Source organism: Cebus imitator, unplaced genomic scaffold (genome assembly GCF_001604975.1).
Source record: "Cebus imitator isolate Cc_AM_T3 unplaced genomic scaffold, Cebus_imitator-1.0 Scaffold192, whole genome shotgun sequence".
NCBI classification, from domain to species: domain Eukaryota; kingdom Metazoa; phylum Chordata; class Mammalia; order Primates; family Cebidae; genus Cebus; species Cebus imitator.
The window spans coordinates 801,342-816,843 of NW_016107507.1; the positions used below are offsets into that span (position 1 = coordinate 801,342).

Below are 15,502 nucleotides of genomic sequence, written 5' to 3' on the forward strand. Positions count from 1 at the left end.
CTGGTTCCCACCCCAAACCTATTGAATCAGGCTTTCCAGAGGAGGGGCTCAGGAAATCATATTTTTCAAAAGTGCCTCAGGTGATCTTGCCCTCAGGGAAACTGGAGAACCTCTTTAAAAGGATCAACAAATCTAATTGAACAATTAGATGATTTCCGGAGTTAGAAAGAATTAAAGAAAAAGATACTTTACAGAGCCCTTTGTCAGGCTTCCTAGGATGTATTAAGTTATAGGTGGTCCACAGAGCAGGCCCTATCCCATCCATCTGTGTTCCATTACTTGGCTTGGGAACTCATTTTTTCTGCCCTAAATTATCCTTCCAGGTCTTCTGCAGAGCTTTCCTGTGCTCTCCTCCTGAGAATGGAACTCTAGCCTCTCGCCCTTGAGTTTAATGAAGCTGAATCCTTTGACAGACCACCTGGCAGCTTGGTCAGCTAATTTAACCTGCCTGGCCCCAGGGACTTTAAACTCCCTCACGAGGGCAGTGACCTCATTTGTGTTGTTCAGCCCTGTCCCCAAGCACAGAGCTCATCTCACTGTAGGCTCTCAGAAAACCCTTATCGAAGGGATAAAGTACCCAAGCCTATGTCATTATAAACAAGCCACAGCAAAGGCCTTGGTTATCCAATCTCACTTGGTAGCACAGAAACAATTCTGACGATATTAACAAACCTGAAGAAGACAGGATGGAATGGAGAGATTGGAAAGGAGCAAGCAGAGTATTAAAAGGGCTGAGGTGAGCACAGCGAAAGGAAGAGGGGCAGAGAGATTGTCATATGCCCCCTTTTGATCTCCTCCCTGCTTTCAATCCTCCATTAAAGCTACTGCTGGTAGTTCCCCTTTATTCTATTGAGGGTCAGGACCATATGTTGGAATCACTCAGTCCCCAATAACAATGCCACATTGGATAGTCAAAAACAGTGGTTCCATGCCCTTCCCTCCATCCCCTTTCCTGGTAGACACATGCGACTTTTCGTTGTCTGGCCAGCATCTGAACATCCCGCTAGGATTTACTCATTCTCTTGCCCCGGGCATTTTCTTAACCAGCAGACACTATGAGGGGCAGTCATGCGCCTTTCTTCTCATGCAACTGGTCCTTATCTGCAACTCGTAATCTGTCCAGTTCCTCACTCATCCTGTCCCAGGCTTCTCTTTTACCTTTTCTGTTATAGTGGTGTGTGTGTGTGTGCATGTGTGTGTGTGCGTGCGTGTGTATGTTTAAACTCAAGATTGATGGCTTGTCCTCTAAATTTTAATCTCTATTCACTCTCTTACCTCCTGTCCTCTCCAGTTCCAGAGGTCCTCTTGTTGTCATGTTTGTTACTGTTATTATCTTTCCTTTCTCTCTTTTCTGAAACAGAGTCTCGCTCTGTCACCCAGACTGGAGTGCAGTGGTGCTATCTCAGCTCACTGCAACCTCCACCTCCTAGGTTCAAGTGATTCTCCTTCCTCAGCCTCCCAAGTAGCTGGAATTACAGGCACATGCCACCACGCCCAGCTAATTTTTGTATTTTTAGTAGAGATGGGGTTTTACCATGTTAGGCAGGCTGGTCTCAAACTCCTGACCTCAGGTGATCCTCCTGCCTCAGCTTCCCAAAGTGCTGGGATTAGAGGCACTGTTATAGAGCCCTTTTGTCAGGCTTCCTAGGATGTATCAAGTTATAGGTGGTCCACAGAATATGCCTTGTCCCATTAATCTGGGTTCCCTTAGTTGGTTTGGGAAACTCAAGCCTACTGTTGTTTTTAAAGTATGTGCTTTGCAGTTGTTCTTGTAAGTGTGGCACAGGGGCAAAGCCAACAAAACCACAGAGGTTTTTTCCCAGCTGCGTTCTGAGGGCTGCTCTTCTCTAGCTGGAGTGGTGGTGCGGTTGCCAAGTGTTCAGACCCCATCTGAAGTAAAAATATGCCCTTGGCATCTGCTTATCACGCTGTCATTTGTGGAATTTTTGGGCCTTCAGGGTCCATCTCTCCCTGCCATCATCTTTTCAGATAAGTGTGTGTTCACACGCTCACCTGGGCTCTTGGTAGTGCTGTCTCGTGATCAGGCCTGATACGGTTGGCTGGGGCCAAAGAGGCTCACTGAGCAAAACATTTGGAGAGTCGTGTCCACAGAAGGAGGGCAGGGCAAGAAAAAAGACTTACTTACATTTCATTAGAAGATATCCAGCAGGACTTCAGTTGGTTTAGGGCTTCACTTAGGGTTCAGCAAGACAGAAGACATGAGTGGCAGGAATTTGGCAGACTTAGGTTCCCCCAATATATACCAAGAGCCTACGATGCGTGTAGACACTAATTACTTATACAAGTGATTCCTCCTTGAATCCTATGAGAAGAGTATATCGTCCCTGTTTGACAGCTGAGAAAACTGGGACGTGGTAGGTTTTAATAACATGCCCAAAGTCATTTGAGAGTGATTCTGGTCCTTTGACTTACGTCTTTGCACTTTACACTTTGCAACCATGGATAATCAAGGATCAGTCATATTTGGAGGACTAGGCATCCAGGCAGGCAATGTGCATTAGGCTGCTATCAAAACTAAACTGTATGTGGAACTGGCAAGTTACTTTGTCAAGCCCCAGTGGCCTGAAGGAGGGTTGACTGGGTCTCAGGAGCAAGTCAGGAGCCTGCTTTGAGAAGTGTGGTCCCAAGTCACATCCAAACCAGCAGGTGATATGATGTTGAGTCGCCCACCTATTGGTTCAGGGTTTCCAATATCCTGTCTGTCTACAGATGGGGTTCATTCCAGAGTCTCCTTGTGGGGTAGGATGGGATATAAGGAGAAAAGGAGTCTGAAAATTAACCTCATTTGTGGGGAGTAAGGCTTCAAGGGCAGAGAACCAAACAGATCTTATTAGATAAGAAATCATTTGATATTTAACATTTCAACCTGGACCGAGTAACTGACCTCAAGCAAATCACTTCATGTTTCGCGTCCAAGTTCCTTTATCAACAAAACAAGAGGTAGATTCAGCAATACCTAGGATGCTCGCTAGGTTTAACTTTCTCTATGGTTTTCTCTAAAAACCTTATTTCTATTTTATTTTTACCACTGTTATCTAATTATAGGGGAAAATGTAGTTTCCTTATTAAGCAAACTTTAGGCATAAGTGAGGTAGGTGGGGCAGACACTTTATGGCTGGGGGCCTCTGGAATTACACCATATGGATAATCACCAAGATATAGTTACATGAAGGCCATCTCCCAAATTTTCATATTTGGGTCAACCTCATGATGTAAACGTGTAGGTTAATTTTCTTATATGGTTTGTAGGGTAGCTCTGATTTTGTCAAACAATAGTAATTGGACCCCACAATCATTGAGATATTTTAGTCACTATGGAGCATTATGATAATTGCATTAATTTAATCTTTTTTGCTTTAAGAAGATTTTAAATGTCATGGCCCTTAAGGAAAGGATTTTCCTTAAGAAAAGCTCTGTTAGCATTATACATTCTTTGTCTCTCTAACAGACCCAATATCTCTTCATATAGAGTAAATCTCATATTATGGCTAGAATCTCTTTTAAATTCAAAGACCTTTAAGATAGAATTGTAGAAAGAGAAACACTAACATGTGAAATGGCATGGATGGGGCTGTATTAAAGAATCAGTACCGGCAGATTTATTCCTGTGAGAGATATAGAAGGGGTAGCACTGGTAGGCTCTAAAATCGAGGACAAAGAAAGCCAGTGAGATAACACCAACTTCTGATTAAACCGTTTAAAAGCTGTACCCCCAGGCATGTATTTCATGTGCTGTTTGTTCTCGTGGCACAAGTACTTTCATGTCTAATATGTGACTTAGTGGATATAGCATTTGATGAGATGGGGAAAAAGAATGGTGGTCAAATCTTCACAGCATTTTTCATTTAAAAACTCACTAGGTTTTTGCCACCTGCACTTCCACCTGTGAGCTTGTTCTCGGAGATGCTGGCTGCATCGTTTTCCATTGCTGTGGTGGCTTATGCTATTGCAGTGTCAGTAGGAAAAGTATATGCCACCAAGTATGATTACGCCATCGATGGGAACCAGGTATGGGTGCCCTTTTGTGAACTGGTTTTATAGGGCTGAAAAGAAGAAAAAAACATAAATGGAAAAGATTTTGGTGTCAGCTAAAGAAGGGATTGTATTCTTTCACCAGATCTTATTGGGTTGGTTTTCCTCTGTGCTTGTTAATTAGAAATTATTTTGGAGTAGGCATGCAGGATCGCTTTGCTTCTTTAAGAAATAAGTTGAAATAACACTAATTTTAGAACAGCTAATTCAATCAGGTCATAAATAACATTGAAAGTGAACATATTAGGTCAGAAACAGAATTCTTCATGTAACCCAGTACCTCTTGGTAATTATTTTTAATGGCAATTATAATATGACCAAACAGCGCAACAAACATTATTAATAATAGTTGTGACCACTTTAAGTTAAGGTGGTTCACCGTGCAATTAATATATACAGGCAGTTTGTATAGGCATGTGATACATTGCCAGGTAAGCTGATTTCACACTGCTTGCAAATTTGCAAGTTCTGTACCTATACGTTTCTGAAAATACAGTATAGTGATGACAACAGTTAAATGGTTAGTAATCAAGCAGAATAGCAGCATTGCTAGTCATGATATGCTTTGTAGCAAGTATTCAACTACAGAAAAACACTTTATGTGAGAGCTGTAGACATTTCATTCACGAGGCAGTGAAAAAACTTAGAAAAGGATCAGGTGCTATTTCTCGTCAACTTTAAAAATAATCGAGAGCAATGAGACCTCTCTTGGGTGGTATGGAGTCCAAACTCCTGATGTCGTACAAGGACCCCAAGTACCTGTCATGGTAAAAATTAAACTGGACCACCAGGCAGGGTGGGCACGTGAGTTTTCATTCTTAATGTACTTCCTGAAATACCCAGCGAAGGTCTTGCAAAGATTCAATTTGTAGCATCACTGTCATCCAGTCTCTCCCTTAGGAATTCATTGCCTTTGGGATCAGCAACATCTTCTCAGGATTCTTCTCTTGTTTTGTGGCCACCACTGCTCTGTCTCGCACGGCAGTCCAGGAGAGCACTGGAGGAAAGACACAGGTAGGAACAACAGCCATGTGATATCCATCTCAGAGAACAAGGCTGAGGAATGGCGCCCCGGGAAGGCTTATACAGAACTGAGCAGGACAATTCGCCTTTGGGACTTGTGCTTCCTAATCTGATTCACCTCAGGCCAGTTCCTCTCATTCCACTCCCTCACCTAAAATCTCTTTAAAAATAACATTTATGGTATTCTGATACAGCGATTCTCAAATCTCTTTGTGTCAGTGCTCACCGGGAATGTAGCTACACTTACCTGCTTCTCCATGGTCAATAACAACTGTCAAGGAAACAGTAATCAAGGATGCTGATTTTTGTTAATTTGTTGGGGGGGGGGGGGGGAGAGAGGGCCTAGTAAAAGTGTTTCATGGCTTTGGGGCTCGTTCTGTTTTCAGGAAAGTAAAAACCTTTATTTACATTTCCTTTACAAGGATCAGGAACTGCCTCCAGGGCTTTTGGTCCCATAGAACAACAGTTTGCTGGCCAAGAATATTTTTGTTGTAACATTTTTGGCATTTCTTCCTAAGATTTATGTTCTTCAAGTTCTAAATGTGGGTTTAACCTTATCTTTTAAATGTGGTTTGTAGTTGTTGCCTTTACAAGGTGACCAAAGAGCCAGCATCCCAGTTAATCTCTGGATAATCCCTCCTTGAGCGTTCAGAAAACTCAGGGGCCATGCTCAAAAGTGACTCTTTCCGGCAGGACACTGTCAGAGAGGCCACACCAAGCAGATGGGCACAAAGGACTGACTCAGAAATTGTGCTTCTGTCTCTTACACCTTGAGGGTCTTATCTTCCCCACACTCAGAAAAAACTATTATTTAGGAGTAAGAGGTGCATTGAGACGACAAAGAACAACAAACCCAAACTACACAGTGCAATAGACACACACACACACACACACACTCACACAGTCTTCAAATGGATTTTATTAAGGCAGAGACCCTTAAAAAAAGTTGGGCACAGTGGTTCACGCTTGTAATCCCAGCACTTTGGGAGGCTGAGGTGGGCAGATCACTTGAGGTCAGGAGTTCGAGACTAACCTGGCCAACATGGAGCAACCCCTTCTCTACTAAAAATATAAAAATTAGCCAGGCATGGTGGTGGATGCCTGTAATCCCAGCTACTTGGGAGGCTGAGGAAGGAGAATTGCTTGAACCTAGGAGGTGGAGGTTGCAGTGAGCCAAGATTGTGCCATTGCACTCCAGCCTGGGTGACAAGAGCAAGACTCTGTCTCAAGAAAAGAAGAAACACACACACACACACACACACACACACACACACACACACACACACACACGAGAATAACTGAGAAAACTAATGACTCCATCAGTGACTTGCCCAGGGAGAGCTTTAATTGTCCCAATATGCATGTGATGCTCCTTTCCTATTTATAATGGATCTTGTGACAGACTTGGAAAAATTGGCCTCTTCCAGTTTTTTGGCTGCTTTTCAACAAAAAATTTTATTTTCAGAATTTTTCTTAATTTTTTTTTTTTTGCAAATGTTTCCAGCTCTGAGGGAGCAGGTAAGATAATACAGCTCATATTCAGAGGCATAGCCAGAGATCTGTGGTCAAGGGGAAGAGGTCAGAGCCAATTTCCAAAGCTGGGTGCATTTCAGGCTGTAGCTGTCAGCAGCAGGAGTTTCTGCCGCCTTCATTTGAGACGGAGCATTGACAGGCTCTCCAGAGCACGTGGTCTTCACCTGGTGCAGGCAGATCTCAGACTGCTGATGTCCATTCTCCGGATGTTACCTCCAGGCTCAAATGAGGCATAGGTTGGCTGTTCCAGTAAGAATGCCCATGTAAAGTGACCTCCTTGGCAGAGGGCTTGGGGGATAATAGCGTTCTGGTAACCTAATTTCCCCTGCCACACACTGGCTTGTATTATATTTAGGAATGAAGGATGCCAGGATTTCAGCATTAAAGAATGAAACAAGTAAAGAAATGGCTTGATGTTTAATTGCTGAAATCTATACTAAATTCTGGGGTTAAAAGTCTAAGTGCCTGAACTGCAATCCAGGGACTCATGGACAAATAAACTGGCAGGTCTTCTCTTGGGTGGCTTCTCCTGTTTTCTCTTATGTTGGAACTTCAGTTTCAGCAACTAGAAAATGGGAATGATAACTGCATCCATCTCACAGGGATAGTGTGAGGACTAAATAAGAAAATGTAAAGTCTTAGCACACACTTGTAAATGCTCACTCTTTCACTCCTCTAGGTAAGAATAGCATCTATGATACATATATTGTGCCTGGCACATAAGAAGCACCTGGCATATATCTGGTGAATGAGTGAATGGAAGAATGAGTATTGGTGGACATAAACTGTTTTTTTTTAGCAAGTCTACAGATTGTAGAATTAAACATTGCAACCTTTTCTTTCTCTCACCCCCATCTGACTCCTACTGACTCATGGAAAAGTAATTCTGATTACAAACCACTCTTTAGCTCTGATTGCCCCCTCCCTTGACAGAACAGCTTTTTAGTAACTAAATCTGCTTGTAGATACAAAGTCTACAGAGTTTCTCACAAACAAGCCTTATCAAGTAAGTACAAATAATTGATCACTCACCGATTTTAATATAGTGGTCAAAATTAGCCTTGGCCCCCATAATTGGAAGCTAATTATGACATATACTTGGCAAGTAGGTGGCCTCTCTCCTGGCATGAGTTTGGCAGCTGACTGTGGTCCTTGTTCCCAAATCTCCATATCTTTCTCCAGTTTACAGAGCCCTGTATCCACAGTGAGATAGATGCAAGCGGCTCCGTAAATACTGGTTATGTAATTGCATGCAAGGAAGGAAGGAAGGAAAGAAGAAAATGGAAGGAAGGAGAAGGGAGAGGAAGGGAAGGGATATGACGGAAAGCGAAGAGAAGGGAGGGAAGGAGGATATCAGCTTCTCCACTTAGTCAGGAGAGGGGAAAGAGCACCACAGTACTGGGAATCTAGGGTGGGAATACAGCATAGAAAAGGGAGCCAGACACACAAAGCCTGTCTTTTAGTACCTCCTACACATCATATTGCCTCAGGCTGCCCAGCTATAATCTAAAAATAAATGATCAATTTGCCAGGTGGAGCCAATGCTTTCTAATTAAGTTTTCTAATTTTCTGTTTCTATTTTCTGTGTCTGTCTGTCTCCCTTAACTCAGACTTCTTGCACTAGGCAGTACTTGTGCTCACACAGTCTTCCCTGTTGCTTCCTCTCTGATTGCTTTGCTTTTAGTTCCCTGTCTCCTTTTCTTCTTTGTTTCAGACCTTCTAATCTTCACCTCGGCTCTGCCCCAGCTGTCTCAACAGAGAATTCATTGGTCATCTAATCAAACCAGAGAATAGTCCCCACCCCCTCAGCCTCTTTCCTATTTACGGATCATAGGAGAGCTATTTTTGCCAGTGAAGGTAAAGTTTCTGAAGCTTCCTTTTACCCCTGCTATTGCCCCGTCACTCCGTAGCCACTGTTTCAGGCTGCCTTGGGGCAAAGCTCTGAGCCTGCCTCCGTGGAACTGTCAGAGGAAGCAGGAGACACAATCCCACCTCTCAATGTGCCAATGTGGCATTCTGAATTTGCAATAGGATGAGTAAATTTATTTTATCTGAGACTTTAATGCGACCATGTGCTACAAGTACGAAGTGTTGTCAGAATTGCTATTATAGCTGCACCTTCAATAATGCAGAAGAATCAGCTATGTGCCATAAAAATATATTTCCCAAGAATATGACAGTGACCTCTGTTGTTGGGAAAGTGGTGGGTAGACCGTGTTTCCTAACATGGCAAATAACTAGAAGGTTGACCTCCTGAGTGGACACTGAAACTCCAGCTGTGTAATATCTCCAAACAAAATCCGTGTCAAACTGGCTTTACTTTCATAGGATCAGTCTCCATATTTTCTTTAGCTTCTCTGCCGTAGCATATATAGATGCCATTTTTGTTCAGCTTTGTAGTTTGAGCAATGATTCTCATTTTTCTCAACAGTATTGCGCAGAAGAGGGAGGTAGGGAAGTATGAAGTGTACCTGTGAACAGGCTGTCTCATATTCACATCCAGTGAGCTGGAAGACACTAGGGAGAAGGAGGAATTCTTTTCATGGGAGGTGTGTGTTTTCCAGGTTGCTGGCATCATCTCTGCTGGGATTGTGATGATCGCCATTGTTGCCCTGGGGAAGCTTCTGGAACCCTTGCAGAAGGTATAATCCTGCTTCTCTGCATACCGATTGCATAATTTCCCTTCACTACTCTGCTACCAGAGAAAATAACAGGAGATTTAAAAATCATCACATGGAAAACCATTCCCTGAATAACACAGCCTTCTCTGTCTCTGTTGGCAGTCGGTCTTGGCAGCTGTTGTAATTGCCAACCTGAAAGGGATGTTTATGCAGGTGTGTGACGTTCCTCGTCTGTGGAGGCAGAATAAGATTGATGCTGTAAGTTGCCTACCAGCCATTTTTATCTGAAATAAGATTTGGTTCTTATATGCTTCCTGCCATATCCCTGTATTCCCCCATCCCCTAAGTCTTACTTGCACTTTGGGAACCCCAGAGGAGAATTTAGAATTGTGTGGATAAATCAAAGCCATGAAGTCTTCCATGTGAACTGCATTTTGTTCCTGTATCTCTGGGAAGGTCGATTTCCAGCAAGAATCCCATATGAGGCTCATTCATACACCTTTGGCCTTCTAAACGAAAAAAAAAAGTTTAAACACCCTAGAAGGACAAACAACATACAAAATAATGCAAAAATAAAATAGAAAATGTAAAAGCCCATGCTGACTTTAACTGTGACTAACATAACCTTCACAACTATTCTGAGAAACTAAAAATCAGAAGCTAAATCCTTCAGAGTTCCTCTCTAATTTAAACCATAAAAAGAATGAGAAGACTTCCTACATATTGATATGGAAAATTTTCCAAGACAAATCGTTAAGTGAAAAAGAGACCAGAATAGAAATGCTGGGGAAAAGCACAGACACAGGCAGAAATAAAAGTGGATACACGGAAGGAGGGAGGTTGGGAATGGGTGAAGAAGGGGAGGGTTGTGAGCAAGAGTTTTTCCCTTTTTAATGAAAATTCCCTTCTGAACCATGCAAATATATTAGCTGTTCAAATATTTACAAATAAATAAAATGGGACAGTTGGTCTTAATTGGGAAGTCCAGTTTCTACAGCCACTTAAATATGAAATGAATGAAGTCACAATATTTTTTAAAAGCTGTGATTTGGCCAGGCACAGTGGCTCAGGCCTGTAATCCCAGCACTTTGGGAGGCAGGAGGATCACTTGAGCAAAGGAATTTGAGACCAGCCTGGGTAGCACAGTGAGACCTTGTCTCTACCACAAATAAAAAATAAAAAATTAGCCAGGTGTGGTATGTACTTGTGGGTAATCCCAGCAACTCGGGAGACTGAGGCAGGAGGATCACTTGAGCCCAGAAGATGGCGGCTACAGTGAGCTATGATGGTGCCACTGCACTCCAGCCTGGGCAACTGAGAATGTGACCCTGTCTCAAAAGAAAAAAAAAAAGCTGTAATTTGTTTGTGGATAATTGATCTTATTTGTACAGGTAGTTATCACATTATGGTACCTGATACATTAATATATTTCTTTTCATTTCTATTTTTTCTCTAGGTTATCTGGGTGTTTACATGTATAGTGTCCATCATCCTGGGGCTGGATCTTGGTTTACTAGCTGGCCTTATATTTGGACTATTGACTGTGGTCCTGAGAGTTCAGTTGTGAGTAACGTAAAACCCAGATTTCCTATAAATAGAACAACACACCCTGATCTTTCTTATGCCATTTTGATTAACATAGTGAAATCACTTGCTTTCATTATAGTTACTGTATATTGAGTGCTTCTATGAATTAAGCATGCAGTGTTTTACAGACATACTTAATCTTCAACAAAAGCCTATGAATCAGTTTTATTAGTCTCATCCTACAGGTGAGAAAAGAGAAATTCAGAAAGGGTAAGAAGCATCTCTAAGATCCCATAGCTAGTACATGGTAGAGCTAAGATTTGAACCTGTGCACCTAGTCATGGGCTCCACTGCCTTAGCCAAAGGCTGAGGTTGTTTTGTAGTTTCTTCTTTAAATGAGATGAAGAATGTGAGGCGCTGGGCCCCATGCTTGGAACAAGACAGCTGCTATATATTATAGTTCATTTTCTTTTTTTAATGCTAGTAACCAAAAGTTATATAACCCAGAAAGGAGGACTTTAAAATAGCTGATGACAGCCAAAATTCATTCAAATCTGTCATATAACCAATAAGGCATATAACACAATTATGCAAAGGAAACAATTAGCTCATATGCAGAGTGAAGGCAGCAAAGACATGATTTAAATAATAGAAAACAGCCTGTGAGGGAAGGTGAGTGGCCTGAAGGTGGTTTTTGGTTGGTTTTGTTTGACTCTAGAGAGGCATTAGTTAAGTGCCCTCCTGAGCCTGGAGGGGAACAGTCTCTTCCTCCTCAAAGTGTCCATCATCTTTCCAGACTTCTGGCCCCTGCTCTGCCTCTGCTTGGGCCATGAAGGAAGAAGACACCTGGAAAAACATCAAGCTGCACGTCGTCAGCTTACCATCAGCTCTCCTCTCCTGTTCCACCAGCCAGGTCTTCTTGCCCTCCTTCCCTACCTTGGCTTATTGGTGCCTGCCCAAAAGGCTTGTGTTTCCTCAACACCCTCAAAATGATTGGCCAAGGGCCTGAGAAAGTTTGCAAGCTCCCAAAGTACCCAACTTGCTGCTAGGAAACATCCCTGAAAGCCTCCTTAGAAGATGCTGTCTCTTATGTTGTATATGCCTCTGTGTCTATTTTTTCTTGTGTGGGTGCGGTTGGGAAAGAAGGGTTTTACAGAGACAGATTAGCTTATGAACTTTTAAGTTAAAAATCAGCACAACCCTGCAAGCCAGGGAAAAACTAGTGGCACATTTTAGCTGCTAGTTTGATATCTAGGCTTTTAGCCAACGAAAAGCTGTATCCTCCACAGTACTTAATTTCCAGAAATTATCATGCTGATCCAGAGAGCACAATGCTGAAAGTACACCAAACAGATACTCTTTCTTCAAGAATTGTATTTAGCATGTCTCTAGTCACACATGAAGAATCACGGAATTTATCTGATTGCATCAGGAACAGGAAATCACAGTCTGGTTGACAGGATAGACTTATTTCTGGTCCTCCCAGTCTCCTATTTCTATAAAAAGGGACGAAGTCACAAAGAAGAGCCAGGCACTGGAAGACCCAGGGGTTAAGACAGAGGCTGTGCTGCCCTTTACCTCCAGGCCTTTTCTTATTTCTCTTAACTCCCATTTACTTAACAATACAAGTCAGCATAATGCTGATGACCTTTCAGGGTTATGGCAGGGCTTAAATAAGAGCTCTTTGCTTATCCTATAACGTGTGGTACACGTGCAAGTATGATGCTCATTATTTCTCTCAGCCATCAGAAGAGAGGCACAGTCTCTCCCCTCCCCTGCCGATTCCACACAAACACCAGCTGTTCATTTCAGAGTTAGCTACAGGAAAATGTCATCTGCAGTAAAGACAGAGTCCAAAACACCAGAATGATGCGCTCTTCAGTAGCTGTTGTTTTTAGCTTTTTATTCCAAAATGTGGCTGTTCCAAAAAATCTTGACCTTGATTTTTTTTTTTCTTCTAGTCCTTCTTGGAATGGCCTTGGAAGCATCCCTAGCACAGATATCTACAAAAGTACCAAGAATTACAAAAACGTAAGTGACTTTGTGAGACATTTCCTGGACTTGGGTTTACTAGCCTGAAGTTTCAGCAGTTCCATGTTAGGTACGAGGTAGCCAAGGGGAGAACTACCTGTTGGGAAAATCTGTTAGCCCACAGGGAGTGTCACAAAAACTTTTGATCCAAAGTGCCTTCTGACATCCATGGTTTATATGAATTTTGTCCACGCTAGCTGAACGTCTTTTTTTTAGGTGGAGTCTCATTCTGTCAGTCAGGCTGGAGTGCAGTGGCATGATTTCAGCTCACTGCAACCTCTGCCTCCTGGGTTCAAGTGACTTTCTTGCCTCAGCCTCTCGAGTAACTGGGATTACAGGCAGGTGCCCCCAGGCCTGGCTAACTTTTGTATTTTTAGTAGAGATGGGGTTTCACCATGTTGCACAAGCTGGTCTCAAACTTCTGAGCCCAAGTGATTTGCCCATATTGGCCTCCCAAAGTGTTGGGATTACAGGCGTGAGCCACCGCACCTGGCCAGCTGAATGTCATTTTGATATAAAACTATTGTTAGAGGAATTTAAAAATAATAGGCAATTAGATTATTTCTAGATGTTCAACCAAAATTTTATTTATCTGTATTATAATTCTTTTCTTCCGTAAGATTTTTTTTACTGAGTTCTCACAAGAGATGATCAAGTTCTCCATGACCTTACTATTTGACACTTTGCTTTATCCTTGGAATTAGGAGAAATAATATATGACACAGGAAATGAAAAACAAAGAAATTAAACATCCCATTGATGGGCTTGTGTCACCTGCAAATAAAATTGCTTAGTGATAAACAGGTGAAACAAAGATAAAAAAGCAGAGAAAGTAAATGAAGGAAATACAAACATAGCAATAGCAATAATAATAATAATAATAATAATGTGAACCCTAGGAAGTTGTAGTCTAATTTTACCTTAACATTAAAAAAATGTTGGACACTGAACCTGGGATTTCAGTAGCTGCTACTTAATTTATTCTGTGATCTTTCTGTTATGTCGAGCCAAGTGCCAATAAGAGCTGAAATGACTGAGATTTCTTTGGCTTTGGGGCAGGGAACTCTAAGCTGAGTTAGGGAATTCTGACTTCTAGGCTCCATCTTTGTGAGACTTTGCCCAAGTCATTCAGCCTCTCTGGACCTCAGTTTTCTCATCTGAAGGAGCTCGACTAAAATTGCTATTTCCTGAAGACTAGAAAAGGCTATGATTCTATGATTCATGGGTTCTATTTTGGATGTGGCCATGGTATATCAGGGTGAGAACAGCAGATGATGTCATAGGCCTCAGTTCTGCAAATCCCCTTGGTTTCGCTATTTTTCTTTGCTACTTTTAAAGAACGTTAGCAAAATCAGGGGGGTCAGTGGTATGAACTTCAGGCAAATCATGGCACTGTTCTAAGCCTCAGTTTCTTTATCTGAAAATCAGAGAATTGAATGAATTGCTTTATAGGCCCTTTCTAACTTTGAACTTCTGTGAGACTATAGAGGTCAAAGAGTTTTTGTAACCTATTACCTCCTAGCTGGGATGAAGCCCCTATTTAAGAAAAGTTGAGGCTGGACACAGTGGCCCATGCCTTGTAATCCCAGCACTTTGGAAGCTGAGGAAGGTGAATCACTTGAGGTCAGAAGTTCAAGACTAGCCTGGCCAATGTGGTGTAACTATCTCTACTAAAAACGCAAAAATTAGCCAGGCAGGTGGCGGCACCTGTAATCCCAGCTACTTGGGAGGCTGAGGCAGGAGAATCGCTTGAACCCAGGAGCTGGAGGTTGTAGTAAGCCAGGATTGCGGCACTGTACTCCAGCCTGGGCAACAGAACAAAACTCCATCAAAAAGAAAAAAGAAAAGAAGGAAAGGAAGGAAGGAAGGAAGGAAGGAAGGAAGGAAAGAAAAGAAAGAAAAGAAGGTAGGTTGGGTGCTGCAACCCAGCTCTTCTGAGCAACTGCGACCTGGCTTCTTGCTAAATAGCTAGAAATGTAATTAAATACCTGAGGCCTGAAATTATTTAACCTCAGACAATTTCTTTTAATGCCAGATTGAAGAACCTCAAGGAGTGAAGATTCTTAGATTTTCTAGTCCTATTTTCTATGGCAATGTCGATGGTTTTAAAAAATGTATCAAGTCCACGGTAAGTATTTTATCCCTAGAAATTTGTTTTCTAACCTCTTTTGAGACTTCATTCATTCTACAGGTATTTATTGGGCTCCAACCAGGAATAGACCCTAGAACTTATTTCCTTTGTGTAGGGCAATGAGAATTAAACTATAACATCCTTGCCTTCGAATAATTTACAGTCTATTTGGGGATTTAAAAAACACATATGTTAAAATCCAGGTAGCAATAACTATGCCAGACAAAAAATTAGACATGATTCTAGGCAGAATTTGAGTAAGTTCCAAGTAAGGAGTATAGACAGTTGAGAGTTCACAGAAGGAAGAGATCCAGGTTAGTTGGACTAATGGGCTTTGTGTGGCAGTTAGCGGAAGGAAAGAAATCATGTCAGGTGCTTGAAAACTGTGTGAGCTGAGAGACAGTGGAAATACGTATTGGAGGTAGGGTTGCCCAGTTGCAGCAAAGAGCAAAAAATACTAGTGAAATAAATAAGTAGAAAATTCTGGTACTGAATGTCATGCTATGCTTTGAACTTGGGAGTTTGCCTCTAAATCAGTGTTTTTCTAAGTGAGTTTCTAAGTGTTTTTCTTTTTTTTTTTTTT

General features: G+C 42.0%; 1 protein-coding gene across 2 annotated transcripts in view; it reads left to right on the forward strand.

Annotated features, from left to right (window-relative positions):
* Positions 1–15,502, forward strand: part of SLC26A4 (solute carrier family 26 member 4) — a 55,704-nt gene that overhangs the window by 22,022 nt on the left and 18,180 nt on the right. For both annotated transcript variants that reach the window (XM_017546827.2, XM_017546826.2), the window contains 7 exons: positions 3,882–4,029; positions 4,954–5,067; positions 9,174–9,251; positions 9,393–9,488; positions 10,687–10,793; positions 12,719–12,788; positions 14,824–14,916. In XM_017546827.2, the coding sequence (XP_017402316.1) occupies positions 3,882–4,029; positions 4,954–5,067; positions 9,174–9,251; positions 9,393–9,488; positions 10,687–10,793; positions 12,719–12,788; positions 14,824–14,916 (706 nt within the window). The remainder of the gene's footprint in view (positions 1–3,881; positions 4,030–4,953; positions 5,068–9,173; positions 9,252–9,392; positions 9,489–10,686; positions 10,794–12,718; positions 12,789–14,823; positions 14,917–15,502) is intronic.